Source organism: Dama dama, chromosome 14, assembly GCF_033118175.1.
Source record: "Dama dama isolate Ldn47 chromosome 14, ASM3311817v1, whole genome shotgun sequence".
Classification (NCBI taxonomy): domain Eukaryota; kingdom Metazoa; phylum Chordata; class Mammalia; order Artiodactyla; family Cervidae; genus Dama; species Dama dama.
Window position 1 is genome coordinate 44103839 of NC_083694.1, and position 20215 is coordinate 44124053.

At 54.5% G+C, this 20215-nt stretch overlaps 1 protein-coding gene across 4 annotated transcripts in view; it reads left to right on the top strand.

Annotated features, from left to right (window-relative positions):
• ACOT7 (acyl-CoA thioesterase 7) overlaps window positions 1-20215 on the top strand; it is a 97169-nt gene that overhangs the window by 50213 nt on the left and 26741 nt on the right. For all 4 annotated transcript variants that reach the window (XM_061160518.1, XM_061160520.1, XM_061160517.1 and 1 more), the window contains exons 4-6: window positions 1438-1529; window positions 6075-6189; window positions 12850-12936. In XM_061160518.1, coding sequence (XP_061016501.1) covers window positions 1438-1529; window positions 6075-6189; window positions 12850-12936 — 294 coding nt within the window. The remainder of the gene's footprint in view (window positions 1-1437; window positions 1530-6074; window positions 6190-12849; window positions 12937-20215) is intronic.

Here is a 20215-nt window from a genome sequence, read left to right on the forward strand (position 1 = left end):
GTGTTCGTTTGGGTTTGGAGGAGGGCCACTCGGAGTTTCCATGGAAACAGGCCATCAGGCCGACTCTCGCTGAGTCGGACAGGAAATCTTTACTCCCCAGAGCAGGTTGTCAGAATCACTCTCCATCACAGAGCAGTGAAGATATTTTTCCATCATGTTTGCCTGTGGTCCTGATGGTGCTGTGGAAACGTCCTGGTGGGCCTTGCCCTCTCTCTTACCGACCTGCTGGGGCTTGGCCTGGACCTTTGATCTAGTTTAAGGGAGAAAACAGAAGCCCCAGGATTGCCTTGGGGGGCAGGTCAGAGGAACTGTAGGAAGCATTTAGGGCCAGGCCCCCAGGCTGCTTCCTCTGCTCTATGTACTCTCTGTCCTGAAGTTTTGTTCTCTGCTGCACGGAATCTTGCACGTCAGAGAGGCAACTTTTAACAGGCATCCTCGCAAACATTAATACTTTCTTGAAATTATGGGGTCTGGGAGGCTTCGAGCTTCTGTATGAACCTAGGCAAGCCCGTTGACTTCTCTGGGCCTCAGTCTCCTCCTGCACAAGTGAGGGGTGTGGACCCAGGGATCCCTGGGCTCTCTTGGCCTGTGATGTTCAGCCCGGACAGGCCTCCGCCCTGGGCACCCCACTCTGCCCTGAGGCCAGGCTCGGTGCCCAGAGAGGGTTCTGTTCTTACCGTTCACCCCAGAGCCGAAGCCAGCAGCCCACAGCGCGCTGTTAGCCCCCACTTGGGAGCATCTGGAGTGAGGCTGAGTCCCGCCAACTGTGCCTGGTGTGGTCCCCCCCCAACCGGGAAGGGGGGCCTCGAGGGGGGCGGGAGGTACTCTGGCTGTGTCCCACGGCCCCGCCTCCACGACCCTCAGCCTCACGTCCACGAGCTGCCTCCTGCCCACCCAGAGCTCTTCTCGGGGACCTTTAGGCCAGTGGATGGGTCCCTCAGAGAACGATCCTGTTCTGGGTGTCGTGATGTCCAGTTCCTCAGCAGGGCCTTCTCCCATGAGATCCGTCAGCCGGGATCTCTCGGTGGAGATGGGGTCCAGCCTGGCTTTGTCCTGCTTTTCCCTGGGGGGAGGCCGAAGCCAGTCTGCCCGCCTCCCCCACCCCAGCCCTCACCTCCCCCTCCCTCTGGAGGCTCCTTGGAGGCCTGCCTGGAGTCGGCGCCCTCCAGATGTGGGCCTTCTGAGTTAGAAAGCCGGCAGGCCCCCCCCCCCCCAGCTTAGACCAGAAGATCTGAAGTCTCCCCAGCAGCCTCAGTGTGGGGCAGCATGCTGGGGCAGGGGCTCCTTAGCTGAGGTCCATACTTCTCCCTAGTCTGTGCCCAAACTTGCGCCTCGAGGCTGAAGGAGGCCTGGGGGTAGGGGCCAGAGGTGGCGCTGGCCCTGCCTGCTGCCCTGCCGACTCCCAGGCTATCCCTCACATGTCTTTCTTCTTTGAAGGTACCAAAAAGCTGACCAATAAGGCCACCCTGTGGTACGTGCCCCTGTCGCTGAAGAATGTGGACAAGGTCCTGGAGGTGCCTCCGGTTGTGGTAAGGAGACCCTGCCCACTTTTCCCAGGCAGGGGGTTGGGGGGCCAAGTCTTAGGAGAGTGGGAGGCATGGGGGAGGGATGTCCCTTCATGCAGAGAAGGCCAGAGCGGCTGGCCTGGGCCCTGCAGATACCAGACCCCTCTTGGAGGGCCCTGGTCAGAGGCAAGATGGGCAACAGGACTGTGCAGGTGACCAGTCTAGGGGAGACCACAGTCCTGGGGAGACAGGCTGAGACAGCTCTGTTTCAGCCCCGCTCTCTCTCCTGCCACGTCCACTTCCTTCCTTGGTTTCTCTAGTTTGGGTTTTTCTCTGGACAGTCACGTCTGTACATGAAGAGACTTCGTCGTGTTCATGCCCAGGTGCCCCACTGCAGGCAGGCTCGGGGGGCAGGCATTCCGAGGGGGAGATTAGGCTGATAGAGGGGTTTAACTCCTCCCCTCACAGCGCCCCACCCCTCCTCCTGCGGTCCCCCCATCCCTGGATGTTCCGAGGACATCTGTGACCCGCTCTCCCTGGGGGCCAGGCGCTCTGCTCTCACCCCTACAAGGACGAGCTGTTCTTAGAGAGGCCTGGGCCTGGCTTGGCCGTGTCTGCCCCTGCAGGGAGCGTTTTTCTGTGGCCGAGATGTCCAGAGAAGAAACTTCTAAGAAACAGTAAAGTGGGGACCCAGGCAGTTAGGGACTGTATCGCACTCATGGAGGAGCACTCCCTAGTCTCCTCCTCCTTGCTCCCCCACCACAAGCCCCTTCCACTCTGTCATGTCCCCCCACCGCCCACAGGCCTAGGGCAGTCGGGGCTTGCTCCCTGTCACCTGGGGGGTGCTCCCAGCCCGTAGCTCATGTCTGACCAGCACGCTGCCTGCCCCTGTGGAGGCGGTCAAGGCCCTGGGGAGTCGGGGGAGGGCCACTCAGCTTCTGGGCTCCAGCTGCCCTTAAGTCTAGGCTTTTAAACAGCATTCCTGGTGACAGGTGTCCTCTCCACATGGACCGGGAAGGGTGCTCAGACCTTGGTCTGCATCCGGTTGGTGGTTCTGGGTTTGGTACTGTGAGGGCAGGGTGGTGGTGTCTGCAGCTCCGGGCCGCCTGTCCTTCCACACACGAGGAGAGGGCAGGTGCTCGGGGCCAGATTCCCTCATGTCCCATCTGTTTGAGTTTCCCAGGAGCTCCTGTGACTCAGCCTGGGGGCTCAAACCACAGTTCATTCTCCCAGCTCTGAGGCCAGAAGTGCAGAATCACAGTGCCGGCTGGGCTGCCCTCCTGCTGGAGGCTTTAAGCCAGGGGTGATCCTTCCCGTGTCATCTAGTTCCAGGCATTCCAGACATTCCTTGACCTGTGATCGCATCCCTCCAGCCTCTGCCTATGTGGTCACCTGGCTGCCTTTCCGTATGTGTGTGTGTGTGTGCGCGCATGCGCACGCACGAGTGCACGTGTCTTAACTAATTATTCCTGCACAGACCCTAGTTCCCAGAAAGGTCACATGCTAAGTCCCAGGTGGACAGGAATTCTGACAGGCTGCTGTTGAACCAGAACACTGGCCTTCAGTCCTGCCCGCCTCTCTCTCCATCTCTCTCTCCCTCCCTGCCCGTACCACCTAGCCCCCCACCCCCTTCCCACGGCATTCTTCCTGGAGCTGCTCTCTCTGTTGCTGACCATTTTGTCATTTTCAAGCAGCGCTGACTGAGGGGTTTTAAGACCCAAGAAGCAGGTGTGAGTCTGAGGCTCAGTGACTATCTTTTCAGAAAATACAAGTGTGCTTATCCTCGCTTTCATCTTACCACTAAGCACTTGATGTTAAATTAGCCACATCTCATATAAACACTCAAACACAATTATTTAACTTTTAGATTTAATTTTCAGATGCTACACAGTTTTAGAAGTCTCCAGCAGGCCTTATCTCTGGCTTCAGTAGCCACGTGATATGTCTTCAGGGGTTGCTGCTGAAGGAGGATTCCTGGGCCAGCCACGTCAGCTTTTGCTTCCTTCTGGCTCCTAGAGACAGGGAGTGGGGTGGGCCCGGGTGCTGAGAGCTGGTGGGTTTTTAGCCAGCAGGGGAGGGGCAGGCAGCATCGGGCTCTGCTGGCTCCTATCCCCCTCCCCATGGGGACAGGGCAGCTCTGCACGTCACCCCTCTCGTCCCCCACTCTCCCTCCCACATCCTGGTGGGGCCCCCTGGTCGCTTTCCCATTCCCTTTGTTTAGCCGGGTTTGATGAGACATAAATATCAACTCTGCCCATGTTGCAGGGGGTGTTGGAAGCGTTCCACTGGGTGCAGAGAGAGCTCCAGATGGGAGAAGCTGTGTGGCTTACAGCTGCAACCATTGCTAATATTTATTTGCGTTTTCTTCCCCCCCAACACGTGCTAGGCCCACGTACACGCCTTCGCTTGACTCCACATATAGGTCTGCTGTTTTCTGGGGCACAGCCCATCTGAGTCCTGGAAAGCCCAGCTCTGACTCCCAGGAGCACGGACGCTCAGGTGCTGGGAGCTTGACCATCAGGCTTCCTAGGTCCTGCTAGCCTCCTCTGGCTGACCCCGCACTGATAGTGGTTATTTACTGAGCACATATGTCATTCTGCCTCTGTGTGTGTCTCTTACATGTCTCACACATGCAGGTATGTTATGTTGATCATACATACATCCCACACATACATATACGTAGATATCTCACAGAGCATACATTGCACACGTGCACATACACTGCTATCACACATACGTGTGTGTGTGGATCGACCACATGAGTGCCTCTTCCTGGGGAAGCCCAGCTGTCCCCTGTGGTGTCACTCAGCGAGGACTTAGTCACTATGCTCCACCTCATCCCCCAGGGACCAGGGACCTCGGTGACCCTGTGATGAATCAAGAGACCTCTGATGTCTTGGAGACAGCTGTGGCCCCCGAGAGGCTGGGGGAGCACTGGGGAGTGGACTCTGGTTTTTATTGGTGTGTCAATGTGAGCTTAAGTCAAAAGCTCACTCAGACTGTTGCCTTGGATGTCTGGGCAGTCTTCTGCTTCAAGTGAGCGGAGTCTGGTGAGCCCTTGGGGATGAGTTGGGTGTCAGCCCATTGAGAGCATGCTGTCGTGATGTTGTCCCCAGATTTTAAGTCAGCAGGAGGCGCTTGTTTGTGAAGAGGCTACGTTTTCTTGGTCCTCATGGCTGGTGTCAGAGCCGGGGTGCCTGTCAGCCCCCACATGAGTGCAGAGGTCTTATTACCCTGCTGGACACGAGGATTTATTAGACTGGGGAGGTTGGCTCTTTCTTTAAAAAAAAATCTCTTTAAAGGCATTCCTTGAGGACACGTAAGTCGTCCTTCAGCTTCCCTAGAAAGGCACAGCACAGTCTCTGCTCTTGGAGGCCTTGCTCTGTGGTGGGACGTAAGGGATTGTCTGTTTACGGAGGGAGAGGCTCGGGGTTCCCTGGTGCCCTCAACACCCACCATACTTTGTTTCTTTTGGACATACCACCCCGCTCCCTTCAAAGCCTCCTTCAGAGACGGACTCTCAAGCCCAAGATGATGGTAATGAAGCCATTGAATGTGTTCAGACCTCAGTGGTTTTGCAGCTGAGCCACTTGCAAGGAAAGCAAGATATTGAAAACCAGCTTTTGAAAGCAGATCTGAAATTGCAGGGTCAGAGAGGAGCACGCAGGGCCCCAAGCCCAGCTGTCTCTCCACGGGCTGAGCGGGAGATGCAAGTGGAATGGATGGAAGGGCAGAGGTCAGAGCCCGTCAGGAGAGTGGCCAGGCAGGGGTCAGCAGGGAGGCCCTGAGGACCCCAGACCTCCCCAATGGATCCCGGGACAGAGGGTATTGCCTGCACCGGGCCCTAGGGCAGTGGGCACCAGAGGACCCAACATTCTCCATTTTGCCACTTTTATTTTCATGTTTATATTTACCTTCTTGGATCAGAATACCCATGACCCATCAGGAGAGCTTTGGTGGGTGTTCCTTATACACCAGCAGCCTGCTCGAGTGGCTGGGAGTCAGCGGAGTGAGGCTGCCCAGCGTCTGGGGCACACGGGGACCTGCCCTCTCCTCTCCTGGTCTCGAGGGCACCCTTTCTGGGGCTCTCCGATTCTCTCGTTCTGTGTCTAGGAAGGACTGGGGCAGCTAAATATAACATGGAAAGTGGCTGAGATCGTCAGTGTGATGTTTTAATGGTGAAAAACGGGGAGCAGACTAAGTGTCCAGATATTATGGATCCATCACATAAATTATGGCAGGATGATACATGAGAGGAGGGAAGGCTGTGACTTTTGAGCTTCACATACAGCACGGCAGAACCTTTTATACACACGGGCAGAAAAGCAGTTCCAGGGAGGACGTCACTCAAATGTCTGACCCAGTCTCTCTTGTCCAGGGAGGTCTCTGTGGTATTTCCCCCTCCTCTGTGTCTTTATTATTTATATCGAGCGTGTATTGTCAGAGAAAGATATAGTTCCAGTTGCAGGAAGGCGGGGCACACGCGAGGAGGCGACCTGGGGGCCAGGCCTGACCCTCTCCTGTTCTCCCACGCCGCCCCGCCCCGCCCCGCCCCGCCCCGCCCCGCAGTACTCCCGGCAGGAGCAGGAGGAGGAGGGCCGCAAGCGCTACGAGGCCCAGAAGCTGGAGCGCATGGAGACCAAGTGGCGCAATGGGGACATCGTCCAGCCCGTCCTGAACCCAGGTAGGAGCCGGGCTGCGGTCTGGGGGCCGAGGCGGTGAGGCCTGCTCGTGAGCGTTGTCTTGCTGGGGCCAGTGCGTCCCCAGGTGCTGTCTTGTGGGGCACTGTCCCTTTGACCCTGCAGCTTGCAAGCCCTGTCCATGTGGCGCAGCTGACTATAGAGCTGGGGGACAAGCCTAAAGGCCTCGGTGTGTCTGCTGCCATGGAGCGCTGACCGGGAGGCCCCGGGAGGGGAGGGGCCCCACTACCTGGGCAGAGGGATGCACACCTGGCCACAAAGAGTTTGTCCCTCTAGTTTACCTGGAGTGCATTTTTGATGGGATCTCCAGCTCATAAAGAGACAGAATGGCTGACTTCCTTGGTGACGCAGTGAATGGGAATCCGGCTGCCAATGCAGGGGACACAGGTTCGATCCCTGGTCCAGGAAGATCCCACATACCGCGGAGCAGCTAAAAGCCTGTGAGCCATAACTATTGAGCCTGTGCTCTATAGCCCAGGAATCACAACTCCTGAAACCCCCTGAGCACCCTAGAGTCTGTGCACGGCAAGTAGTGAGCCCATACACCGACAGCCTGTGCTCCACAACAAGAGAAGCCACGGTCCCGAGAAGCGTGCATACCACAGCTGGGGAAAAGCAGACACAGAAAGCAACGAAGACCCAACACAGCCAAAAAAAACACAGAATGGCGGCAGCATGTCCCACAGTGTCCTTCCCGGGCCCACTGCCCAGACGTGGGTTCAGTACGGACTCTGAGCACCCGGACAGTTTGGGGCGCAGAGAGCTCTGCCAGGCCTGGCTCCTCATGGCTGCTTCCTCCAGTCTTCCTCCTAGTGCCTGGAGGGCTGCGGCCGTAACAAAACCTCTGTCCACAGTCCCGATAGGTAAGGGAGGCTGTCCCACGAGTCCCTGATGGAACAGATTCAGGGCTGGGCCTTGGGGCTTCAGCCTGGTGTCGCACGTCACCCTCCTCTGTGCACACCTGACCACATCTTCCTGCGAGGAGTGCGGGCTGTGTGTCCTCTCCTCTCCGTGTTGGCTGGCTCCCAGGGTGAGTGTACGTGTTCCATGCTGGATCCCAGAGCAACACCTCATGGGCCCTGCGTGTGGGTGGTGTGGCTCCTGATCCGGCCCTTGCCTGCTGTCTGAGGACTGGCCCCGGGTCACCCCTTCTCCACTCCATGCCGCTGCTCCATGAGCCCTGGGCTCTGCCCCTCTCCCGCTAATGAGCACGGTGAGCTCCAGGGCTGGGGCTGGAGAGACTGAGGCTCTTGTGATGACTTCAGTGTGTCCAGGCCCTGGGCGTGTGCCACAGGCGGTCAGCGACCTCAGTCCCAGGCTCTGCTTTCAGGAGGGCGGGTGAGCAGGCAGGTCAGGAAAGGCACAGAGGGACACGGGGGAATTGCGATGTCTAAAGAAAGACACAGACTTGGTGTTGGGGGAGTTCCTGGGAGAGAGCCTGGAGCAGGTTGAATGGCAACTTCCTCCCCCGAGGACACAGATTACAAGTCCCTGGGCCCTGTGACTGCAACCTGATTTGCGGAGGGAGGCCTCTGCAGATGGAATCAAGTTAAGGGTCTTGAGATGCCCAAATCCAGTGACCAGTGTCCTTGTCAGAGACTGAAGGGGAGCAGCAGTGTCAGCCCGAAAGCAGCAAAGAGAGGGGCTGGGAAGAGTTGCTGGCTGGCCTCTGAGGGCTGAATCCACCCCTCCTGGGGTGATTGCTGGCCAGTGCTGGGACAGAAGCCGGGGCTGAAGGCAGTCTTGGGTTTTGAGGGCCATGGGGTTAATCCTGGCTTACTCCTTTGACTGACTGTCTGGGAAACTAAAATTACTCAGGGTTTTCAGTCAGTTTAAACTCCTTCACTCATGAGATTATTTTCTGTTTGCCATCCTCTGATTGTGAATCTGATACATAGTATTTTTTAGGATCTCTTACTTTCAAGTGATATTACTGTAAGATGGCATTCTGAATCTCAAGCTTTTGTGATAGATTTTTATAAGCTTTAGTTTCACCTTTTCTGGCCCTAATAAAATGCATCTTTCTAGGCAATAGGGACTGACTTTTAACCACTTCTTAAGGATGTCACATATCCAATCTCTGCAGGGTTTTTAAGCATTGCCATGTGCACTTGGCACTGGGGTCTCCTAACACTTGTGCCCCTCCCTGTGGGAGGACCCCCTTGGGGAGACAGGATCGACCCTGGACTTGCCACCCCACCACCCGCAAGTCCCCCTGGTTCTGCAGCTCTCCGTTACTTTTGCAGTCAGAATCAGATTTCATCTCTGTGGCTGTTGCCTAGCAACCCCTGCGAGGGGCCAAGTTCATCTTTCAGGTGTCTTTTCAGAGAGTCTGGGAGTTTTTTAGAAGCCCAGTTTTTCTTACTGTGTTTCCTCCATCTGACAAGACAAAATACAGTTACCTTGAACTCTTCAAGTTCATGACCATTAGTTGTCCAGCCTTAACTGTGTAGGGACTGTCTGGTCCTGTGACCCACCGACCATTCTGGGGGCTGTCAGGTTTATGATAGAATTAGCTCTGCCTCTTCCCTGGCCTTTGGGTTTGAAGCAGTGTTCACCTTGTAGTCTGATTCCCACCGTCCCCAGTGTCCCCACTGCTAGGACAGCCGGGGTCTCTTTTTATTTGTTTATTTTTTGGTTGTGCTGGGTCTTTGTTGCTGTGCCCGGGCTTTCTCTAGTTGAGGTGAGCAGGGGCTCCTCTTCCTAGCAGTGCTCGGGCGTCTCTCTGCATGGCTTCTCTAGTGGAGCACGTCTAGGGTGCTTAGGCTCAGTAGTTGCCACACGCAGGCTCAGTAGTTGTGGCTCTTGGGCTTAGTTGTTCCGTGGCATGTGGAATCTTCCCAGACCAGGGATCGAACCCATGTCCCCTGCATTGGCAGGTGGATTCTTATCCACTGGACCACCAGGGAAGTCCAACATCTGGGGTTTTGATGAGTCAGACCATCCGCTTGTTCTTGGGCTGGGCCTGTACCCTGCCTCCCTGAGGTCAGCCAGTACCTGACCGCCCCTGCTGGCCAGTCCACTCTGAGCCACCCACAAGAGTGCTTGGTGCCTGCCCGCTGGGGGCTGGCCCTGGATGGGAGAGCCTTCTCCCTGTGGTCTGGCCAGGCCCTGTCACCCCAGCTCCCAGCAGCATTTGTCCTGGGGAGGAGGAGGGAGCAGGAGAAGGAACCTCTGGGCTTGCACCCCAGCTCTGCTCCATGGGGACTTAGCCTGTCTGCACCTCAGGTTCCTGCTATGGGCATGAAGGAGGGGGGTCTGTGCTTATCTCTGGCTGCCCTGGGGACCTCACTCAGTTTCCAGACATCATTCTGAAATTGCAGGTTCAAAGATGAGGCGCATTAGTCAAGGTTGTGGTAGTTGCTTCCATTCTAAAATCCTAGTGCCTAATGCTAGAGGTTTATTCCCTGTAAAGTCCTAATCCGGAGACTCTCCTCCAGGAGGTGGGGACCTTGGCCTCATAGCTCCGCCTCTATGTCCGGTAGCTGTAGCTCCTGGCACCTCGGGAGGGGAAGGAGCAGGGAGGCTGTCTGTCATGGGCTCGATGGGTTGGACCTGGGTCGGGACACTTCTGCTCACTCTCCTGTGGGGGCTGGGAAGTATGGTCCAGCCAGGAAGCAGGCGAGGAGACAAGCCTGCCCAGTTCTCACTCCTGGTCCCATGTGTACATGCCACCCTCAAGGACAGTGACCACCATCCTGTCCAGCCCCATGTCTGTTTGTTTGGGCAGCACTCGTCACAATCACAGATGACCCCTGTATGTCTGTGCCTTGCCCTCGAGCTTTGAAGACCCATCTCACATTTCTCTCTGTTCCCCTAAGAGACAGGGCGTAAAGAACAGGGGAAGGGCCACTGAGGATGACCAGGGACAGGCGGTGTTTGCGGACCCCCCTGGCACAGTCCCAGCCTCTGAAGCCCTCTGAACCCCCAGAGTTACAACTCATCACCCAGGGAAGGAGCACTGAGGGTGTGGGTGCATTTTTCTTTCCCCGTCAGAAGATTGGTGTTTTCACTTGTTAAAAGCACATTAACGCAGGTTCCAAAAACACTGAATTAGTAGACATGGCTTAATTGATATTTTAAACATTACTACAGAACACAGGGGGAGGGCATCTGTTTGGCTCGGTGGTTATAGTTATTTCAAATGGCTTGACATTTGAATAAGTAGATAGTTGACATGACAAAAGTTTTTGTGTGTTATTTCCATTGTTTGAAATTAAAAAAAAAAAATCTTTTGTCATTGTCCACCCGCAGATCTCTTAACTGGTCAGAGCAGTTCCTGAGAGTGGGCCAAATTTGAGGCTTTTCATTTCCATTCATGCTGTAAAATAGCTACTTTGATGTTTTTTATGAGCAGGACACAAAGCAGAGAAAGCGCCACAGGGAACTGCGTGGCTCTCGGTGCCTTTTTGTTCTTTGCAGAGAGAGGCCCAAGGGAGACAGTCCTTGAAGATCGGGGGTGTCGTGGGCTGCTAGTGCTGCCCTGGAGTGTTTCTCTGATGGCTGTGGCGGCAGAGGGACTTAGCTGGTATCCTCTCTGGCCCTCGGGCTGTACCCTCCGTCCAGTCTCCCCAGGCCAGGGCGGGCGTCTGAAGCCCCAGGCCGCAGTAGGTGTGGCCATGGGTGCACCTGACCAGCAGGGGCCATGATCTCCTCCTGAGCAGAAAGAGGGTTTTGGGTGCTCTTCTCCACTTGGAATGAAATGAGGAACTGGGCAGGGCAGCGTCCTGGACGCCTTCTCAGGGCCTGCCTTCTCATCCAGTGTAGTGTGTCCAGCGATGTTTCCTTGAGACCCAGTGTGGTTCCCTGATGATATGGACTGTTCTGGACAACCCCGAGCCTGGGAGGCATCTGGGAGAGGAAGCCTCTCCTCCCGGGGGTCATCTGCACTGACCGCAGTCCCCAGGGATGCTGGGGCCTTGGGCCCCCCTCCCTGAGCCATGGGGCTATGCGTGCCGTCAGTTGTCTGGTTTTAGACAGTGTCCTTGTGCCCCTGCTCCCGAGGGGTCCACCTCCAGGTGGGCGGGCGGGAGGATGGAATCCTCAGACCTGGCCTCTCGGCAGGGCGTTCTCCACTGGCTCCCGACACTGCGACAGGCTGTGGCTTCAGACACGTCCCAGGTGGAGGGTCCACCCGAGGCTGGCGCCAGGACCTCCCATGGTAGCTGGCTCCTGCCTCTGCTGGTCACACAGGGAGCCCGGAGAGCAGGCAGGGGGGAGCAGGCCAGTCGCCAGAACCCCTCAAAACAGACGCTGACCACAGATAACAGTGAGAGCCCCGCGCCCTCCCCATCTCCTGAGCTGGAGCCCCTTCATGGCCTCCGCCACAGCCGAGGGCCCTCCCAGCCAAGAGCACATCAAGATGGTCGAGTCCTCCCGCAGGGCCCTCTCGGAGCAGATGGTACTTCACATACGAGCTTGAAACTTGAGTCTAAATCTCTCTAAGCTGGGAGACTTGAGAACAAGTAGCAAATATCTTGAGTTTGAAAGTTAGTCCTCAAAACCCCCGCTCACAGGAGCGCAGATCTTCCTGCTTCAAGACCCCCGCAGACAACTACACCTCCTGGGATCCCACGTGAAGGAGCACTGGGCAGAGTCTCAGAGGCAACTGTCGACGCTGGGTGACCCGACCTGGGTCCTGAACACCGTTACTTCCTGCACAGGCTTTTCTGTCTATGTCCAAACACAGGAAGGACCTTTCTTCACCTGCAGGGTGTCTCAGCCATTCAGGGGCCCAGCAGGCTGGCGTCCTCGGCAGCTCCGTCTTGCTGGGGCAGGAAGGGGCCACCCTCTCTGAGCACCAGCTGTCCGGGCAGGAAACATGGGCGTCAGCCATCCTTCCCAGAAGGGCCTGGGAAGGCGGAAGCAGGCATGGCAGGGGGTCTGCCCAGAAGCCCCTTTGTTGAATTACTCACACCTCTCAGAAGAGTCAGTGTTTTGAGGGATGGTGTCACTTTCTGGAGATCGGGCTTTATTTCATTTTTTTTTTTTTTTAAGTGCAGCCTCTTAGAGATTTGCAGCAGCAGCCATGCCACATGGGTGAGGGGGTGGTGGCTTGGTGCTCCGGGAAGATGCATGGGGGACGCAGGAGGAAAAGCCAGCATCCCTTCTGGTGCTGCGTATCTTGGGCCGGGTCGCCACCGAGGTCCAGCTGCAGTCCAGGATGGGGTCTGGGGTCTCATACCTGCAGTGTCTCTGTCTGGTCCGGAGTCTCTGCCTACTGTTGTGTTTAGTGAAGTCACAACTTTCGAGAGGCTGTGTAATAAATTGCTAAAATGTTTATGGAATGGGGCATGAAAGTCGGATGGGTGACTGTGTCCTAACAGATGGCCACATCCATCCTGGGGGCTTATAGCCCAGAGGTGGAGGTGGGCAGTGGCTGCCCGTGGGGCAGGGCAGGGCCTCACTAGGGACACTGGTGTCCCCAGGAAATGACGTCACGACCCACTATCCAAGTGGCTAGTTAATCCTCAAGCCTTCCCCCCGTGGACTGGATTGTTTTGAGACCAGTGTTCCTTAGAGAAACCCCACCCAGGGTGGTGGCAATGACCATGTGAACGTCAGGACAGTGTCACACTGCAGGGCCCTTAAGCTGTGGAAACCGATCAGTCTTGTGACCTCATCTCTCTCCTTCATGATTTCAGAGCCGAACACGGTCAGCTACAGCCAGTCCAGCTTGATCCACCTGGTGGGGCCTTCCGACTGCACCCTGCACGGCTTCGTGCACGGAGGTAAGGACAAGTGACCCTTGCTGTCCCTTCCCACTCACTCATTAATCCCCCCAGGAGACCATGCTGGCATCTGACCCAATTTAGGCTCTTGTGTTTAATGAAGTATGAATTTCAACTTTTAAGAAGTTGCATAATAAATTACCGAAATACTGTCAGCGCCTGTTTTTAAAACTGGTAAATGAAAGTCAGATGGGTAACTGTCCTAACGGAGGGTCACATGCAACACTGGGAGCTTACAGCCACGAGACGTCTAATGGCTGCCCGTGGGTCAGGGCAGGGCCTTTGGGGGAACAGTGAGGTTACCAGGGAGTGACAGTGTGACCCACCAAGAGAGAGGGGTTAATTCAGCATGGTCTGGCCTCTGGTGTTTGCATGTGTTTCTTCCTTTAATCAGACTCCACCTCAGACAGCACAGGCCTTGGAGCTCCCAGCTTGGGGACCACAGCTGGCACAAAAGAGGACTTAGCTCCAGCCTCACAGAGGGATGCTTTCTACTTTAACAGTGTGTGATTATTTTCTTTGTGATTTAAGGAAAATATAAATGGTACGTCATAATCCATAGTTTAATGGAAATAATCATCTCAAATGACATTAAAGTAAACTTTAAAAAAGAAAAAAAGGATGATATAAAGAAAAAACAAAAGGGGAAAAGTCGGGAAGCAGTATGGCAGTTAGCAGAAGTTGTGTGGGTGGTGGGAGTCTGGGCACTACTCCTCTTGGCATACAAGTAATTCCTCATCCCCCGGGTGTGATGGGCACTTGCACATGGTATTCATTTGCACTCATTTCCAATTGCCTGAAATGCCAAGTTCTCCTTTCTTCTCTACTGTGAAAACTCCTATTCATCCTTCAAAACCCCATTCCAATAGTGCCATTCCATGCAGGATTACACTGATACTTCTACCAGGGGATGCCTCCAGAGCAGGGCTCAGTCTTACTCTTTGTGTAGGCTCTGGGGTTTCACACAAAGTCAGAGAGATGCTTTGCAGAAGCTTGTTCTGGAAACAAGAGATACAGGTCAGGCTTGGGTTGGAAAGCTTGGGGTGATAAGCCCTGGGCCTGTCACAATCAGGGAATGGGCCCTGATTTGAGATGTGTTTTTCAAGTTGTTGTTTTTTTTTTAACTAATCCTCTTTTTGTGTATTTCTTTATCCAATTTCATGATAATTTTCCTCTTTGAACTAAGTGCTGGTCACAATGCCCTTAGATCTGATGAACTTAGTCCTACCTAAGGGAAGCTGTAGTTCATAGCAAAGGGTATGTTCTAGGCTCGTGAATGTTGTGATAATCAGGGTATCTTTCTGCTTAGAGAGGTGCTGTGGCCTCAGCAGCTCTCTGTTCTTCACTAGCCCCTATATCCAACACCCGGGCTTCTGGACTGCTGAGAACTGTCTTTGAGACTCGTAGGGTACAGTATGCTCAGTCGCTTGGTCATGTCTGACTCTTTTGCAACCCCACGGACTGTAGCCCGCCAGGCTCCTCTGTCTGTGGGATTCTCCAGGCAAGACTACTGGAGTGGGTAGCCATTCCCTTGTCCAGGGGATCTTCCCAACCCAAGGATCAAACCCACGTCTCTTTAGTCTCCTGCACTGTAGGCAGATTCTTTACCACTGAGCCATCAGGGAAGCCTCATAGAGCTCTGTTCTACTTGAAGTTTGTGAAACTCTGCGCTAGAATTTTTGCTTATTTCATCCAGATTTTGGCAGTAAGTTTATACTCTTCAGTCCGATCTTTCTTCACATGCTTGAGGCATCCATGAAATGCAGGCAGCAAGGGAATTTTTGGAATCTTTTAGAAATATAAGGCATTTTATTCTCATTTATATAACCTGTGTGGCTGCATTTAACAGTCATTTTTTAAAATACACGTTAAAGAAGTATTTATAAAGGCTTTATAATATTTAGTGCCTATTTTAGTAGGGATTTTGTGTTCGTGATTTAAAAATCGTGCCTTCTAATTTTACCAAAACTAGTCTTCTCTTCTGATGCCTCGTAACTCACCGGGAGTGAACGTGCAGAAAACACTGAGCACAGTGATCTTACTGTATTTTCCTGTAGAAGGAATGCCGTCACCAAGAATGCTGTTTGAGTCATTTGAATGAAAGTCTTTCGTAAACTATATGTAATTCAGTGGACGCCAATCCCAGGAGAAAATAGCGAAGTGAGATGGATGCTAATTTAGCTTGTTTTCAGTAATTCCGTGCTGCACACGTGTCTTAGAGAAACTCCTCTCCTGCCCTGTTTTCTTTGGTTTGCACACGTTGGGTAATCTTTGCTTGAGGACTGGCTCCTACCCTGCCACCTAGAAAACACACACAGTACAGACCTGGGCAGCGCCGAGGTGGTATGAGATGTAGTGGGGAGGGCTGGAGATCACCTTCAGGGGCGCGGCCTCTGATAACCAGTCAAGGGAATAGGAAAGATGTGGGGAGTGAAATGCAGGGTGAGGAGGACACTTATTTGCTGCGAGGAAAAGCGGCCTGAAAGAAGCACCTGCTTCTCTGGGTGCTGACTTTCAGGGCCTCTGTGTGGCAGCGCTGGCCAGGCTTTGGGCTTCTGCCTTCTGAATCCTCCACTTGGAAGTCCTGGGATTTTGGCCCAGGAGAGGCCGTTCTCCCTCCACCCTCCCCTCCCCCATGGTTGGCTGAAAGGGGTGACCCGGCAGCTGTCTGTGGGGTGTTTAGGTTCTTGCAACACTCAAGACCTTTTTATAAACTCATCCAAAACCCCATCCTTGATAAAAACAGTCAGGGTAGGAATTGATTTTACTCCCCCAACATGATAAAAGCCTTAATGCGAGATCTTATTCAGAGGGGAGCCTGGAGGATCTTCCCCTGAGGTCAGGAGTTAGGCAGGTTAACATTGTTTCAGAGATTTTAGGCACCACAGTAAAACAGGAAAGAAAGCAAAGTCACAAGAACTGGCAGAAAAGAAGCAGTGCTCTCTGGCTTTGCAGATGGCACAGTGACATACCTGGAGAGCCCAGGAGATTCGGTGATAAAAATAACTCAAATAATTAAAAATGCAGGAACGTAGCAGCATACGAAATGAATAATAGTAATAATTATAGAAAAGCTTGCCTGAAATAGAAAAACTGATTTTCCTTGTTTTGGTTTGCAGATCTGTTTGTTTTCTGTGGCATGCTTTGTGTCGATGGATTTTTAACTCCATCATGACACATGACTTTTTCACATTTGATGAAAAGCGGGGATGGTTTTGTGCCTTTGTCTCTGATTCATCTTCTTAAAGGTCTCGCTCCTTCTCCCGTGTTGGTTCCTAAATGTCCTTTGCCGTGATTTCTCTCCTGGGGACTGCCTTGCCTGGCGCTTTGTTGGCTGTTTTCCACATGGTTCTCCCAGCCCGAGAGGGGCGTTGTCGCCACAACTGGCCAGACGTGAAAGGAAGCCGAGACCACTGGGCTTTTCTAAGACCTGTCTGGCTGTGGGGGGCAAATCAGAGAGGGAAGACCCCGGAGGTTGGGGGCCCTCAGCCTGGGCCCTGCGGCTCTCGGCTCCATGCGCTCACCTCTGACTCCCTTCCCCTTGACGTGCCCGTTGTTCTCTTGCCTTGATGTCCAGCCTGGCCTTCCCACCTGGCCCCATTCACCCGCCCGGGCCCACACTGTGTCTTCCTGGAGCGTCCTGAGCCCCTCCCCCGCAGGTGGATGCACCATTGCCGCTTCACCTGCCACGACCCCAATGCCTCCTCTCTTTTTAGTGTGTTTAATAATGGATATAGCCAGTTAACAATGCTGTGACAGTTTCGGGTGAACACAGAGCAGCCCAGTCATACACACACCTGTGTCTGTTCCCCCCCAAACCCCCTCTCGTCCTGGCTGGACAGCTCCCCGCTTTCTGCCTCCTTGTGATGACTGGTTTTCTCAGGCACTCGCCTCCTGGCGCCCCATCTTCCTACCCTGCCTGGCCTCTCTCCCGTGGTGCTCTTGGAAAATGAGCTCAGTGAACGTCCTCTGAGTGAACGGAAGACATCTTTTGGAAACACAGTTTGAGTTGACAGTTGCAGGTGGCTGTGTCCTGGGTGATTAGCAGCTTTCCTCTGTTAGAATCACGGGCGGTAACTCCAGCATGTGGCTCCCACATCCTCAAAACTGCCGGGTTGGGCCCACAGGACAGGCTCCGCCCTGTGCTTCATTGCCCCTGTGGTGGCTCCTGCAGGGAACCCGCCCCCATCTGCCTGACCCAGCAGGCGCTGGCACTTCCTGCTCCGCACCTTGGAGCGCCTGCTCTCCATCCCTCCGGCCCGGTCCCTCTCTTGTCCTCTCTGGAGTCTCCTGCCAAAGCTGGCGGGCTGGTCTGGCCCTCACGGTTCATCCGGCTTCCCCTGCCCAAGGCCCGGGCTCGCCTTCCCCTGCTTCCTTTGCCACCGCCACGCCTGCAGCCCTTGTGCTGTCCCGCCTTCCTGCCTGTCTTCCTTTCCTGCTGGCTTCGGGGACCCAGGCCCCATCCCAGCCTGGGCCGGTGGCTCCAGCCACATACCCCCAGCCCACCCCTGACTCCAGCTGCCTCTTCAGGACCAGCCTGGGACGGTTGGCACAGAGTATCAGACACGAGTCCTGGGTTCCTCCCGGCCTTACCCCTGTGGTGGCGACCAGACCATCCTTCTGGTTGTCGAGCCAAGATTCCTGTGGCCTCTGTGACTCAGCCTGTCTCAAAGGCTCTCTGTGTCACCTGTCAGCCAGACCTTTGGGCTCCAACTTCAAACATCAGAGTCAGTTCTTGCCGCTTCCACTGTCACCTCCGGGTCTGCATGTTTCCTGGGTAATGGCCTCACATCTGGTTCGAGTTCCCTGACCGGTCTACTCGGAGCTGAAGACAGATTGAGCTGGGTCTGCTCAGGCCCCATTGACAGCTGTCTGGAGGCCTGTCTTTGTCTTCAGGTCTCTGGAATAAGAGAATAGGCCTTTCCTGTCCACCTGGTGTAAGAGCCCATACCACGACCTGCCCGCTTGCCGATCCCGCTTTCCTGCCATGGAGACCCACCACGCCAGCCCTGGGGAGGTGGGGTGCACAGCAGAGAGGGGCCCAGGTGAAGGAGGCCTGGAGATGAGGTGTGGGGTCCGTGGGGGAGGCTCCTGCATAGACGGCATCTACTGAGTGTTGCTGGGTGGTTGTGAAAAGGCGTCCTGTGCATCGGGGGGAGGACTGATTTCACTGAAGAGTACAGGATGCAGCCCAGATGCTCCTCTCCAGTTTCGTGACCTCGTTTCATTGGAGCTCCTCTGTCATGGTGGACAGGGCGTCAGATCCTTGGCCGGGGAGGAAGCAAGGAGGCGAGAAAGCGTGTTTCCTCCTTTTGAGGAACTTCTGGTCTCCTGGGGTCAAGAGATGAGGGGGCAAAGGCTGGTTTGGGCCCCTGATTCTCCATCGTGCAGCTGACGATTGCCTCGGCGACAGCCCCCTGCCTTCCGGTTCTCACTTTCTAAGAGTCTGTTTCTAAAAACACCATCGTCTGCTACTAAGGCTCCCTGTCATCGGATGACGGGGTGGGAGCTGGGATCTGGTCACAGCCCTGATGCCCCAGCTGCTGTGAACCAGCCTCTCCTGGGCTGGCCAGGAGGCTCCTGCTCACTGGTCAGAGGACGCAGCGATGCCCACCACGGACGGCTTTCCTCTGCCCACACCTGCCTGCAGGCTGCTCCCACGCATTGGGCACAGGGTGGCTCCGGTCCCCCCTCTTATCAAAATGCAGAGCATCTAGCTTGAGAAACCTGGTCAGCGGTGTAGCCTGAGCATGTCCTTCTCTGCGAATGGACTTTTGGTTGTGGTCACCTGTTAGCAGCTTTTGCTTTCTCTTTGGCCGTGATCGTTGGGGGCACACCCCTGTCAGTGTCCTTCCTGTTCCACATCAGGAATGTGAATTCTCCACTGTTGGTCCTCATCCTGAGACCACAGCCCAGATACCTGAGAGGAAACTGACACCCATGGGGATGATTCTGGGTCTTGTGTAAACTTCTGCAAGGTGGCCACCTCTCTCGGGGAGGGGTCAGCAGGGTGGGGGGCTTGTGTATAACCACTGCCCCCATTCCCTGCTCTCCATGGCATTTGGAACAGGAATCTGCCTGCCCTGCTTCTCCTGTTGCCTGATTAGAACAGGGAAGGCATTGATTCTCAAGCAGCAGTGAGCACACTTGACTGTGACCTTCTCCAGCTCCCTGATGCAGAATGTGAGCAGAGAGACCTGGCCTGTGGCCAGGCAGCCCTTCTCCCCGGCCCCGCGTCTGCAATGCTCGGGGCAAGTGGGAGCCAGATGTCCCCTTTGACATTTTGTCGTTAGAAACGAGTCGTCTTCACTACACTGTGCATTGGTTAACCCCCAATACAGTCTTTATTAGATGCCTTCGTTAATACTCCTCTGTCCTTGGTGTCAGAGCCCTGCAGGTACATTTGAAATCGGGAGTGGGGAGGGCGGGGCAGGGGAGTGTGGGGAGGACTTCCCTGCTTGTCCAGTGGTTAGGACTCTGTGTTCCCACTGTGGGGGGTACCTCTTCAATCCCTGGTCAGAGGAACTAAGATCCCACAAATGTTGCAGTGTGGCCGAAAAAATAAATTGATTAATTTAAAAAATAAAGAAACCTGGCAGGGAGAAGCCAGACGGTCTCTGGAGGCCGTCGTTCAGCTGGCTCTTAAAATAACTCCCCTTATAATTTCCAAAGGGTGGGCTAGTTAAAATAAGATGAACTTACTATCGTTTTCTTAATATAGGAGGCTGGCACCCACACTCTGTCAGCCAGGATTAAATATAGAAATGGGGGCATTGCAAATCGCCACCCACAGTGCGGGCAGAGGCAGTGGCACCGAGCTGGGAGCCGCTAATGGCTGCTTTGGTTTGCAGCAGGCGCGACCCAGTCAGCCCGGCGGGTCCAGGAAAAGAAAATTAAGCCTCTATTTTTAAGCTAGTCAACGTGTTGTCGATACTTTTTTAAAAAAAGGAAAAGGAAGAAACAACCTGTAAGCAGTTAAATGTTAGATTCAAAAATATCTCTGGTACCCGATGTTTATCTGTATGTTAGTGGCCAAGCAGGTCTTATTTTTTCCCTTCCCATAATTCCTGAAATGAATGCAGAACCCAAGGCCAACCAATCCTACAATTTTGTTGTCATCTTTTAAATGACGCATCTCGGGCAACCAGGACAGTGAACAACAGACTGTAACTTGCCAAGTCCTCCTCCCATCGTCAGCGGCACCTGTTGTACCTAACTGGGAAGGGATTGGTGCAGTTTTTCAGTGGGAACTTAGAAAGACGCGGTTTTGAGAAAACGC